A 13,029-nucleotide genomic window follows, 5' to 3' on the forward strand; every position below is an offset into this window, starting at 1 on the left:
TACCCACCACAGCACACAGCTACTATTTTTGTTTGCAAACAGCTGTCTATGTAGGTAAATACGTGCAGGCTTGTATTTAGCTACATGACTTCAGTATGTACACCAAACTAGTGTGAGAAAAGGTACTTCACTTGATAGTTTTAACCATATACCACCCCACTTCCCCCTTCAAATCCCTCTGCTAACTTCTATACTGCCTCCTCAACAAAATTTGTGCATCTCTAAGGATCTCTAACCTTTTCAAGTCTGATACTTGTCTGCCATTACAAATGATAGAAGAGCAAGGTGGTAAGTATATTGCACTGAGTGGTTTTCTACATCCACGTTTGCTTCTCTTCTCTGATCCCTGAAATTACCCTTGAAGCAGTTGCTGATGCCAATTTCTTACATGTCTAATAAAAGCTTCTTTTGTACTCATACTGATGCTGTGCTTCGTATTATCTTTCATCATCTGTTCAGGCTGGCACTCCTGTGCATTCATTATTTAATTTTATAAAAAACTGTATCAACATGTAAATTTTCCAGAATATAATCTTCCTTAACCTTCTTAAGGTTCAATCTTGAGGAGAAGAGATTGTAGCTTTTTAAAGCTACACACAAGTATAAATAAAATATATGAAGGAAGGCAACATACCTTCATAGTCTAGCTTAAAACGATGACTATTTCTAGGCTTTAATATTCATTAAACTGCTTCCACTGAAATTTGTCATGCTAAAGAGACACCACCTCAATACAGCAAAAGAAAATTTTTATCTGGAAATTACTAACAGGCACAAAAAATGTGTAATAAAATCATGTTGAAAAATGAGATCAAGTGTCCTCAGAGAGAGAGGGAGAATGAGAACATAAAATTTGAAGAACTATTTTCCCAGTCTTTCTTCAGAAAGACTCTTAAGGAAAAAGTACCAGTCTGGGTTTTTTAAAATCCTTACATCCAGATCTTCAGGGTCTCCAATAACACACATACAGTAACTCTATTCATTTTGCAGAGCCAAAGAACATCAGCTTTGTTTGTTGTTGCTAGTGAGCATGGTAAGAGTCTTTCAAAACCATTCACCTCCCCTCATTCTTTAATTTTAGATGAAGTTTGAGATGTATAAGCTGGAAGACGGACAAAGAAAACCTTTGGGTCGGGTTTCTTGGGAGCTTGCTTCTGTTTAACACAAGAATAACATACTGAAGTCTAGCAAAGCTTTCTCAATTAATTTTACATTTTAGTAATGCAAGTTCTAGTCTCCTGTTAGGATAGGCGGTTCCACCACAATATTTAGAGGCTAACACAGCTGCCTTCAAGGATTTATCCCCAGCTTTCCCTCACAGCAATGTTTTGCCAAGTGTCTGTGCAATGCAACAGACTTCTATTTTCCTTCCAAAACCCATGGGGGGGAAAAAAAAAAATCCAAAAGCCTCCTGTGTGTTGCTTATCAGCATGCATGGTAGAAGGTTACTACACTAAAAAAACCTACTGGCTGCACAAAAATGTGGGTGATTAAGTATCTCTCTGTAAGCATTATCAGACACGAATACCAGCTGCATGTTGGATCCTCGTTTAACAACAAATGAACAAACTTCCACAGATGTAAGCAGGTCTTCTGAAACACTGTTGTCCCTGGTTTCAAAATTTTGGGGGTGGGAAGAGCTGTTTACTTCATCCTCAGAGTAAAGCATTTTTCCACAAATTTGTGCCTTCTTGCATTTAAAAATAATCCTGTGCCACGTGAATTTATATTCCATCTAATGCTAAGCATCAACAGGGGCTACAAAGCAACTGACTTAATTAGGACACACAAACTACCATCTCACTGGGTAACTTCAAACTTAATGCGTTTCCCCTAAATCACAGCACTGGCAGTGAAACAGACCCTTCAGTAGAGACTAGCAGCTGACATTTCAACTGCAATAGCAACTAACAAAGCTTATACTTTTATCTACTTAGCATCTTTATTCCAGAAAGGAGATACCTATCCATAAACACTGCCTGTTACACTATTTAGGATCCCTCCAGCTTCCAGGGCTTTTGAGCAAGACAATTTATGAGAAGTCTTAGAGTGATAAAACTAAAAGATTTAAAACTGGAAAAGGGAGAAAACACACACACCTCTCACTCCTTTTCAAAAAATACTTTGTAGCTTGCCATAACAGTCAAGACTGATGCTCAAAGGCTATTATTTTCTATTAGCCTAATGCTTGTAACATATTCTGTGCTTTCACATGTTTGTAGCATAAGGGAAGAAGTTCCAAGAGCATCAAAAGCAGCACTCTGACAGCTAGAGTCTGCTAGATTATGATACCTGGGTGGGTCTTATTACATTCTTTTATTATTAAAATGCTCAGGAACAGTCCTTGGGCCATAGTATTAAGTTACCCTTTCATTTACTGTGGATGGAAGCTATTACTCTTGCTTTATCTGTTTAAATATGATAGTAGGTTTGTTTGAGGCAGGTAATTTTCAAGTCAGGACAAGGGCAACACACTCTTTGTAGCATAATACAACCTACTGGAATTGCTAAATAATCTATTTAGTACAGTTCCTGTGGGGAAAAAAAAAAAAGATATTTTAGGACTTCATAAGCGACAAAATAGGTTTCCTTTCTTATTTTTATTTACTTCCACAAAAATTAGATGCACCTTACATATGATTACAATAAAATCAAAATATTTTTAATTAGATCAGAAGGAAAGACATGAAATTGCAGTGCTTTAAGGCAACTTGCAAGTTTTGGGTTACAATTCTTAAGTGGAAAAATTAGAGTTACACCTTTATTTCTAGAGATTGCAAAAAGAATAAGCATAGGTTACTTTCAGACTAACCACAGTAACTATGCCTTCTTGCACTGCAATTGTGCTTTTGTTTCTTTGTTCTTAAAAAAAAAAAAAAAAAAAGGAACTTGGGCACACCATGACAGATTTAAATCCTGCCTTTTTGAAGGCTGACAAGTAGAAATGAACCCAGAGGAGGAGAACACAGGAAGTGACTCATTTACACCCTCGGACTTCTACTGCGGAACAGAAAAAAATGCACTAGACAGTTTATAGCCTACAACACTTGAAAGTGTGAATGAAGTCTACGTGCAAACACTCATGCTGCCCTTAACAGCTATAGCCATTAGTCACAATGATTTATCCCGTGATCTATCCAGACAAACTCAGTACGAGCAGAAGACAATGCTGTATCCAAAATCGTAGCTCTAGCTCCTGCCAGAATCAGCAGCCAGCTTGAACAAACCGCTTCCTCTCCGAAAGGCCCTGAACCATCCATCTGAATACAGCGCAAGGCATGGTTAAGATAAACGCTTAGAAAAGCTCAGTATTTTTAGACAACCGCCACCCATCAGCACAGGGCAAGAGGAAGGGGAACACATGGTAGCAGCTAGCCACGCTGCACAGCTTCCATCTGGAGTGCTCTGGCACATGGAGCTGCAGGAGAACCTCCACACGTCAGCAGTCGGGGGGCTTCCCTATGCTTTCTTTCCTCTGGATTAGACACACTGCTCTCAGCAGGAGCTCTTATCACTGTCTGTCTAAGGCACAGTCTGTAGTAATTTCTTTCAGAATTTCTTGCTGGGTGCCATTGCTCCTGCAACTCTTTTCCACCTAGTAGGTCCCTGCCAAAAAACAGACTTTGAGTAAAGTGATTTATTAATTAACTAGGATTATTGGTAAAGAAAAAAAAAGAAAAAAAAAAGGAAAATCAAGTGAAGCTCAATCTGAATGATAACTGACCCAAATCAACTTACAAAGATTTTTCCTTAAGTACTGTTATAAGCCTAACTATTCATCCCATAAAAAAGCATCACCTATGAGCCAAGCAATGTAGCTGTTTCGAGAGCTCATTTTCACTTTATCATAGGCTGCAGAGTAAGCTTCTTAAGTACAATTGATTTTAATTGACTGGAATGTTGATCCCACATATAGTCATGATCTAATTATTACAGAAAAACATAATGCAACATAAAATCCTGTTGATTTATTTCCTGTTAGTGCATCACTCCTAAAAGAAAGCCTGTTGTGTCTCCGTCTGAAGACAGTCCAGTTGGGAAATTTTGGTACCAAAAAAGAATGACATTTTTCCATCTCCCCCTCTCCTCAAAAGGAACATATACAGGAATGGCTGAACAAAAAAAAAAGCAAAACAGTTTGGTAGGAGGTGGTAGGAACACACTGCTGGCAGCTTGTGTGATACCAGCAATATTGTATTAATGTGATTATCAAGTCTGAACAAATCTGACTCAAATGACTTTGCTGTAGTGATAAGTGCAGAACAAGCAAAGGTGTGCAGAAGCAGCAGGTGAAAAGCCTGGCTATGTAAGCTCTCACGCTGCCACTCCAGCTACTGTACACCTGCAATCTGCTCCTGGGACACCTCGCACAAAGTTGTTATCCACAGCTGCACATAAACCCCTGCAGTTTTTCACTGCATCGGAGGTGTGCAGACTGTTTTCATCACTGGTGGCTTCATGGCTGGAATCCAACTCCCCAGCAATTCATTTATTTGAATCCTTGGGGGATGGGGAGGGAAGAAAAAGAAAAGTCTCTCCCATCCCCCCCACAAGAGTGCACTATGATTTCAGAACAGAAATCCTTGTAAGTTTGGGAAGATGACAATCCCTAGGTTAAAAATCATAGCTACTTTTTATTATTAAGGAACTTCCAACAGAAATTCTAAATATTCTGATATGGAATGTCAGCAAATAAGATATTAAATAAAATATTTAGACTGAACTTATAAGTAAATATTGCTATTGAAAAGCCTCAAGTGTTGTATGTGCTGAATTTTACTGGTACTGAAACTTAAAATGAAGATATTCCATTGAGCTCTTACTGGAATTCATATAAATTGAACACTCTTCATAAGGTCACAGCACATTTGGAAGGGAAAAAATTATGCACTGATTAAAAAACAGATTTTCATATTACAGAAAAAAAGAAGAGCCATACACTGTAGAAAAAAGTAATTTAATTTAAGATGCTCCTTTGGGGAAGACAGCTGTAACGTATTTCTAGGACATAGCTAAAATCTGACTTTCCTCCATACACATTAGTCTCTTAATACACAAGGTCTTGACTGGCCAGTTGCAAACAAGTTCTGTGAAAACTGATCACATGAGAGGAGACAGACGAAGGATATGCTCAGAACAATGTTACCTCTTCTTGAATTTTTAAAGGGTTTTCTTTCAAAAGCATTCACTAATAAAGGCGGGGGGGTGGAGGGGGTGGTTAAGAACTTGCAAACATATTCAAACCTGCTGTTCTTGCCAATCCTGAAAAGAGTTCCCAAAAGAAACAGTGGCTGCAGAGCCTAGCTCAGCTCTACAGTCTATCAGAAGGGAAGAGAATTTAACTTCGGTTATTACTCTCAGTGAAGTACTATCATCTGACTTAGTGCATTTTCACACATCAATTACAAAAGCAACTGGCATAACCAGTTCTGCTCAAGCAGGATTCCTGAAGATAATTGATACAAAAAAAATTAATCATGCAAACCTCCATTGTAAATGTACTTCCAGCTTCTCAGACGAGACCACTTGTTCTAACAGCTTTTAAGCTTTAAAACATTTAACCGTATAAAAACTGTATAAAACCTCCTGGTGTCAGTGCAAAGCAATCCAACCTTAGCCTATGCCAATACTGATTCTTTATCAGAAGAGAAGTATTCATGTATACCACCAGCAGTAAAAGTAGGCCAAACACCAACTTAGCTGGAGTGACTTTAATTCCCACATTGTTAAGACAGACTATGATGCTACGTCTTACAGATACTGGCTGAACAAGTGGGCGCTGTTAGAAGATTTATAGGACTCGAGAAAAGGCTTATGTGCTCAAAAACCTGTCTGACCATTCTTTTGGTCAGAGGTCAGACAAAAAAACATTACTGTTCCTTACAAATTTCGTCTGGCCTCAGTTGTATATGTACAGCCATCTTCAGCTGGGATACGATAATGCCCAACTTGTAAATGGCAATGGAAGTTTGAGGGTCTGGAGTTTTCATCATTTATTTATCAAGTAGCAGGCCAGAAGGAAATAAGAACAATCTTTAGCCACTTCAGTTAGATTACTTCCCCCTCAACCACCCATGCTTTACATAAACACATATCTTAGAATTGCATTCTTTCTTGCAAATTTATTTCAATCCCAGGCAAAATTATTACAGGGAGAGTATCAGAACAATGTGTAATATGAATGTGTTTAAAAATTATTCCCTTCATGTAAGTTTAAAAATGTGTACACAAATATTCTTATCTTTCAGAAGACTAAGTTTGCAGTTAACTTTATTCATCTCATTCTGGGGAAAAAAAGAATAAATAAAGCTATCAAAAGACTAAACCACGAACACACCAGTGAACTCACTATAGGAATCTACAGCTGAATTAATGGCCTACTCACAGGGCTCTAATTAGTGACCTGGCACAAAGGATTTCTTTGATGTCTGTCCAGAAGCAAAAGAAGCCAACTTGAGAAAGGATTACCTGGTGGCTCAGTCACCTTAGTTCCTGTACACAAAGAGCTTAATACCAAGCAGGTACCATCAGATGGATTTCCCTAGGTATGTGAAACTTGAGGACAGATACAACCAGAAATTGATAACCGTAGCTACTACTACGGTCAGGCTATTTTGTGGTGTCTTGGATAATCCAAAGGACTTCTGACAGTCTAAACAAGTACATGCAACTTAGATGTCAGTTTTGGTTTTTTCTCCCCACCCCCAAGGTGGGAAACCATAATGAAGTAAAAGTCACGATGAAGAATTTACCACCTTTCCTCTAAGTTGCCTTTCAGAATTAACTCAGACCAAGATTTTGCTAATAGAAACATTACTCAAGAGCCTCTGTAGTCAGGCAGATTGAGTCTCCTGCAGCCTATAGGCTAATGAGTATTTTACCACAGAGACAATAACATGACTGTGAACGGACAATCTGAAGGAAGACCTGGACTCCATGGTATTGTCTGAAAAGCAGATTCATGGCCCAGTGTGCAATAAGTCAATTGTCACACACTGAGGAGAGACACTGCATATTATTTCATTTCTGCAGAGGTGGGTGCTAGGTGGTAGCTCCACAAAGGTAGGACACCTTAGTGATCACACAGCAGCTTTTTACACACTCAGCACTGGTTATCCGTTATTTCGCAACCACACCTAATCTCATCTGTTTCTTACTGGCTCTCGCAAGCCTCACATTCATTTAAAGATGCAGTGTCCTTTCTTTATACTACGTGTGCTCTGTAAGGAAGGGTCTTGATCTGGGCAAAGGTCCTTTGACCTGGGGGCATGATTTTTAGTATTATAATGAGGGTAGTTCAGCTGAGAGTACATCGATCTTGGGCTTGCTTGCCAAGTTTTGGATGTTTTCAAAACATCTTGGTTAGGTGTCCTCTTCAGGCCTACTTGCTCCAGGATGCTTTTGTTCAAGAGTGCCAACAATACATTCCTCTGATTAAGTGTCCTTGTTATTATTTACAAAGTACATCTGGTATCAAAGCCATTAAATTTTTGAGCTATTCTTTAACAGTATGAATACATCTGGATTTTTTTCCTTTAAAAGAATCAGTAAGTCAAGCCTGAGCATCCAGATAATGGAAAGGCTCTTGCTCAATAAACAACCCCGTTTCAAGTACCAGCACCAACAGAGGCAGCAACTGGAACAGGAAGGACAGGGTCAAGCTCAAGAGGAAGGCACAGTCTACATTTCCACCCCTTCCCAAACTTGAGGCATCTCAAGTAACAGACTCTCAGAAGTATGTCAGTTTTCTGACACCAGCAAACAGGCATGAAACCCTTTAATGGGGCACTGAGTACAAAACCAGATGAACACCCAAGAGGCAGAGTGATGAAAACTTAAGTTGTAACCTAACAGGGCACATCAACGCACAATTGTTTTGTCCATCATGTCAGCAGCACAAAACATTAGAAATAAGTCTGTCAGAGCACTGAATCCTATGAATTAAGTCAGATAATCCTGCACATGCAGAAGACTGAAGGAATGAAGTGTACTACGGGAAGGAAGCAATGCCCATGACAACTGTGGCCAGCAGCACATGAGCAGTGTCTAACTACTTCTCATCAAGTTTGGACAAGCCCAGTTGCGTAATATAATCAGAAATTCACGTCATGGAGTGACAGGCAACTGCTGCTACGAATCACTATGTTAGCTCAAGATATCAACACACAGCAGGGTTCAAAACCTGCTGATTTCCCATGATGTCAGAAAAACTGACTCCCTTTTCTTCCTCCAGTTTGGTTTTCTTGAAGTGTACAGTAAGTTACACACAACGCTATGTTAAAAGAATACTTTGATTTTGAATTAGTCCCTTCTGTCTAGGTGGCACTTTCCACTTAGACTGTGTGCTCTACACACTTCACTCAATACATAGCACTGACAGCGTTCAGTTAACAATTACCATGTTGCCATCATTGTTCAGGGCCTTGCAGCTCCCTGCACAGCTCCCAAACTGACAAGTTCATGTAAGAGCATTCCACAACGTTTTCCACATCTCTTTGCACAAGACAGTGAGGTAGCCAAGTCATGAAATACTGGTGATCAAGATATGGAGTCTCCAGCTCCGAACAGTCACCAACTTTGTATCCCCAAACGATCAGCTTCTCAGGGCATCTAGTGCTTGTAGTGGATTTCATATAATGCAAGTGTAATTCCTATTCCACTGAGCTTTAAGGAAGGCCCTAGAACTTCTGAGAAGAAAAATAAATAATAAAAAAAAAAATCAAGCCGAATTTCAAGTAAAGTGTACATAAAGTGCAGACAATTAACAGTGACCTATAAAAGAAACAGTTCAGGCACCTTGTTTCATGCCCTACAGGAAAGTGCAAATGCTGAAATAATTTACTAGGACACTAACCATTTACCTTGATCACAGCCATCTTCTTCCCCAACTCCCACATTTCACTGCATACCCCCAAATTCTTCAGTACATGAAATAAGGGTCTTTCAAGCACCTACTCTTCTGGCCTTGGAAATAAAATACATACCTCAAGGTAGAAAAGGGCCAGAAGAATAAATGCTCTGGCTCTAGTACCCTTTTTTTCCAGAAAGGAGAAGGAACTGGTGTTGGCCAACAAGCCTCATCCCAATAGCCATATGCTGTCACCTCCTCCACTGACACATATGCAAATTCTTCAGGCACAAGTCAAAGAGCAAAAAGCATGCCCCCAAATGGGCAAACTACTCCGCAACACAAGTGCTACTTTGTCATTGTCAAAGCAACCTATAAGGGGGGCGATGTCAAGACAAACCACATTCAGTAACGGTTCTCTACAGTAACCTGAACCAAGATGTCTTTTGGGTTGCTGGTGAGGCTGGATTAGTTATTTACAGCATTGCCCATGTCTCAGAAATTCTGCATGTCAAAAATAACTTCAGGAAAGCACCAAATAAATTAGGAAGGATTAGTTATTGTTATCCAAGAGGCATTGGAGACAATTGTTTCAGACTTGCAATCTTGCCAGAAACTCACTAACAGCTGGATGCCATACCACATAATTCTTTAATAGCTACTTTTTTCTAACAAATTTAATACAACCAAAGTTGTAACATTCTAGGAACACTGAATACTCACAATGCAAGATAGCTTGGATCTAAAGGAAAAATATTCACAGTACCAGCTACAATGACAAAGTGCTAATGAATTATTTACCCACTTATCAAAGAACAGATGACGACAATAAAATACACTAAGTGTCTTGAGTACTGTTATTAAGCCTCTTCAGTTGTGTCATCAAAAATCTTTGGTGAACACTCTGGAACTGTTAATTGTATCGAGATAAGTTGTAGATAAAGTCTGAATGGTTGATCATAGTGACAAGTTCCAAAAGCTGCTTGAAGTTCACTTGAATTAACAGCCTAGCTACAGGTAAGAACAGTCACAGGAGACACCTGGATTTCCAGAGCACTTTACCCTAAACCAAGCAGCACAGTCCTTCAAATCAGCATCTCATTTAACACAGAGCAGCTGGTTTTGAAGTTCTAACTACATGGCCTCTTTCCATACAAACCTTCATAGTTCCACAGTAGTCTGAACAAAGGAAGTGAGAATGGAATGAAATACAACAAAAGCCCCAAACACATAAAATGCCTACATGCAATCTAAAAATCCCAGATCAAGTGAGAGTTTGAAAGGGGATGTTTTCTTCCTACTGAAAGAGGAGCTCAAACTACTGACCATGCAGATGGATTTCACAAGGCCTTTCCCCACTGGGAAGGCAGGTTACTTCATTCACTAGACATGTGCTTGGGTTCATCTGTAGTAGAACCAGTCCTCTGAAATGTTTGTTTTCAACAACATTATAATGCTACAGCTTGAGAAGTGATATGCAAAGAAGGAGAAAACTGGTTTTCACTGTGGTTTTTTTTATTCTCTTATGACACACTAAGGAAGGCCTGAAAAGATTTTTGTACAGCTTCAACCTCCTCCCCCACCTCCAAAACCAGCTGGTAAAATTTGACAAATCATGGCTGTAACTACTGGCAAATATAAGCAAAAGACACACAAAAACCAGTGTCAAAACTAGTTAAGCAGCAATGAAGACAGGGAAGAGCCTAAATTCTCTGGCATTTCTGATGCTTTTAAAGTTTTTCCCTATTCAGAGAACCACTTCAATAAACAATTTCAATACACGTTCCCTTTTGAACTAGACTGTACAAGGAGGAAAAAAAATATTTTATTTCCATTCACCCATCCTGAACTGTATTGTATTGTTCCATCATTTCAGTTCAGTAACCAAATTTTCATCAAGGCCCACACACAGAAAATTTCAAGTCCAAACAGCAAATACTTGAGAAAACAAGGGGTGAAACTAGCATTCCAGCACAACTTTCTGGCACTCTACCATTCACTCTGTCTTAAATTTATGTCTTTTTAATTACTATTTAAGCACAAATAAACCAAGGCCCAACAGAACACAATTTCTCTTGAAACAGCACTTTATAGATGGGTCTATGACACAAAGGCCACAAAACACTGAAAGCTAGAACAAGATAAAGAAATTAGTAGGTATTTTGAAAATCTTTGAAAGCTCGATTATAAAAACCGAATACACACTCACACATGTTGAATCTTTAACATGAAATGCTTTAGACCAAAGTGCTATGTGTTTTCATGGAGTACTCAATGTAATGACCATGCAGAACACATTCTTTTGAAGGGCACTGTTATAATGGAAGTAAAATTTCAAGAACCACCTTCTTTTGTACTGTCCAAGAAACTGCACAACTCATCAGACAAACAGGCTTCACAGTCATATACACAGCTCAAAAACTTAACTGGCTTCTATGTTCACCATTAATCCTAAAACAGAATTAAACAAATACCTTTTGTATTTTCTTTGGATCTTTCTGCGAGTTTTCTCTGAGAGGTACTTTTCCAAATAACTTCCATCCCACATCATTTTGGTTTTCAAATCTTGCACTTTGCTTTCTGGTAAACAAATTCCTACAATAAAAAAAAGTTTGATTAAGAAAAAGGGTTTATTATTATAATAAAGAGGATAGACAATTTGCTAACCTTATGCATCCCAATCACATATTCCAGGTTCTCTTGTGGTTGTGATGGTAGGCACTGTTTTCCATCCTCAAGAGGTACATCATGCAGTATTATCACCATACCAGGCAATGGACTTGGTGAAAGAAGAATTTTTAGTAGATAAAAAAAGTTAATTTGTAACTTTCTAAAAGTGGCCTTTTTTTTAGCCTCCCTCTATATCATTCAGCCTCACTCTCAAAGTAAGACTAAGACACTAAATCTCTTGCTGCATAAACATTCACAACCCACCTGTTATAACACACTACTACCAAAAATCACAAAAAAGTTGCAGACATAAGTAGCCTTTTACTGTATTTGATCTGCTTTCATAAAAGATTATTTTTCCTAAATAACCTTAAAAGCAGTTATCAAAACATTAATTCTGAAGTCTCTCTGAAATATCTCAAATTAACCAGCTTAAACACTGTAGTAACAGTCATAAAGCCACTGAAAATTAAATTATTTTTATTGACTTTGCTAGTTTTTAATCATAAAGCAATATGCCAGATGTGCATCTTCTCACCACAACTATGTTTTTCCAAAACTGGACATCCAGTACAGACTAGTCTTCATGCTTTTGGTAGCACTCGGCTCCTCCAAAAGCACCACAGATATTCTACACCCACAGCACGTCTAGATTATTAAAGTAACAGATTTTCTTTTGTCCTACTATCTAGTTCAGCAAATATGCAAGTATGTCCAGGTTAGCTCAATTATTTACATACCTTGTGGTAGGTTTTTCCTGGGAACTTGACTACAGGCTTTCACTCCCTCATTTAAAAAGAGTGAAAAAAACCAAAAGAAAAAAAAAAACGAAAAAACAAACAATTCTGCTCAGATAAAAGTATTTTTGCTACTTTAATCAGCAGGCAGCTATAGCACCTTCATGCCACAGATGCTTCCAGTCTGACATTACTGTTTTTCCTTACAGTTACTACCTTAATGCCTGGTGGGTTGACCCACCAAGTACAGATGTTTCTTATTCATAAAATGTGGCAGTTTGGGAAGTAGAACTATATTGAGCTTCATATTCTAAAAGGGTTGAATACACATCTGCAATAGGCACAACCTGGACACTAAAAAGCTGGTTTTCCTGGCCACTTTGGATCAGCTAACACGAACAATTTCATAAATACACCAACAGAGATACTCTTGCTTGGAATACAGGAGAAATATTTAAAATGAGAAAAACAATCACACAAACGTCAGAGTGCACTGGAATGTATTATAAGGTTAATAGAGTGCACTGCCATCTTTAAATATTCATATATTTACACAAATGATCACATGCTTCTTTATCACAAGGTTACAGTTACCTTGAAACCCAAACCATGAACAGATTACCATATTAAAGGATAAGAACCAAGTGTTTAGGTACAGAAATCACACAAGTCAGTAACAACTGATGTCAAAGCTAAGCAGTAACTGTACTTCTACAAACACCTTTTAGCTTTCCCCTACCCCACCCACACAAAATAAAAACCAGTATAAAGATG

At 38.4% G+C, this 13,029-nt stretch overlaps 1 protein-coding gene across 1 annotated transcript in view; it reads right to left on the reverse strand.

Annotated features, from left to right (window-relative positions):
* Positions 1 to 13,029, reverse strand: part of TBC1D14 (TBC1 domain family member 14) — a gene marked incomplete at its 5' end in the record, with an annotated part of 67,226 nt that overhangs the window by 39,109 nt on the left and 15,088 nt on the right. The window contains one exon of the mRNA XM_035898653.1: positions 11,323 to 11,443. Coding sequence (XP_035754546.1) covers positions 11,323 to 11,443 — 121 coding nt within the window. The remainder of the gene's footprint in view (positions 1 to 11,322; positions 11,444 to 13,029) is intronic.

Source organism: Egretta garzetta, unplaced genomic scaffold (genome assembly GCF_000687185.1).
Source record: "Egretta garzetta isolate BGI_Z169 unplaced genomic scaffold, ASM68718v1 scaffold107, whole genome shotgun sequence".
Lineage (NCBI taxonomy): Eukaryota > Metazoa > Chordata > Aves > Pelecaniformes > Ardeidae > Egretta > Egretta garzetta.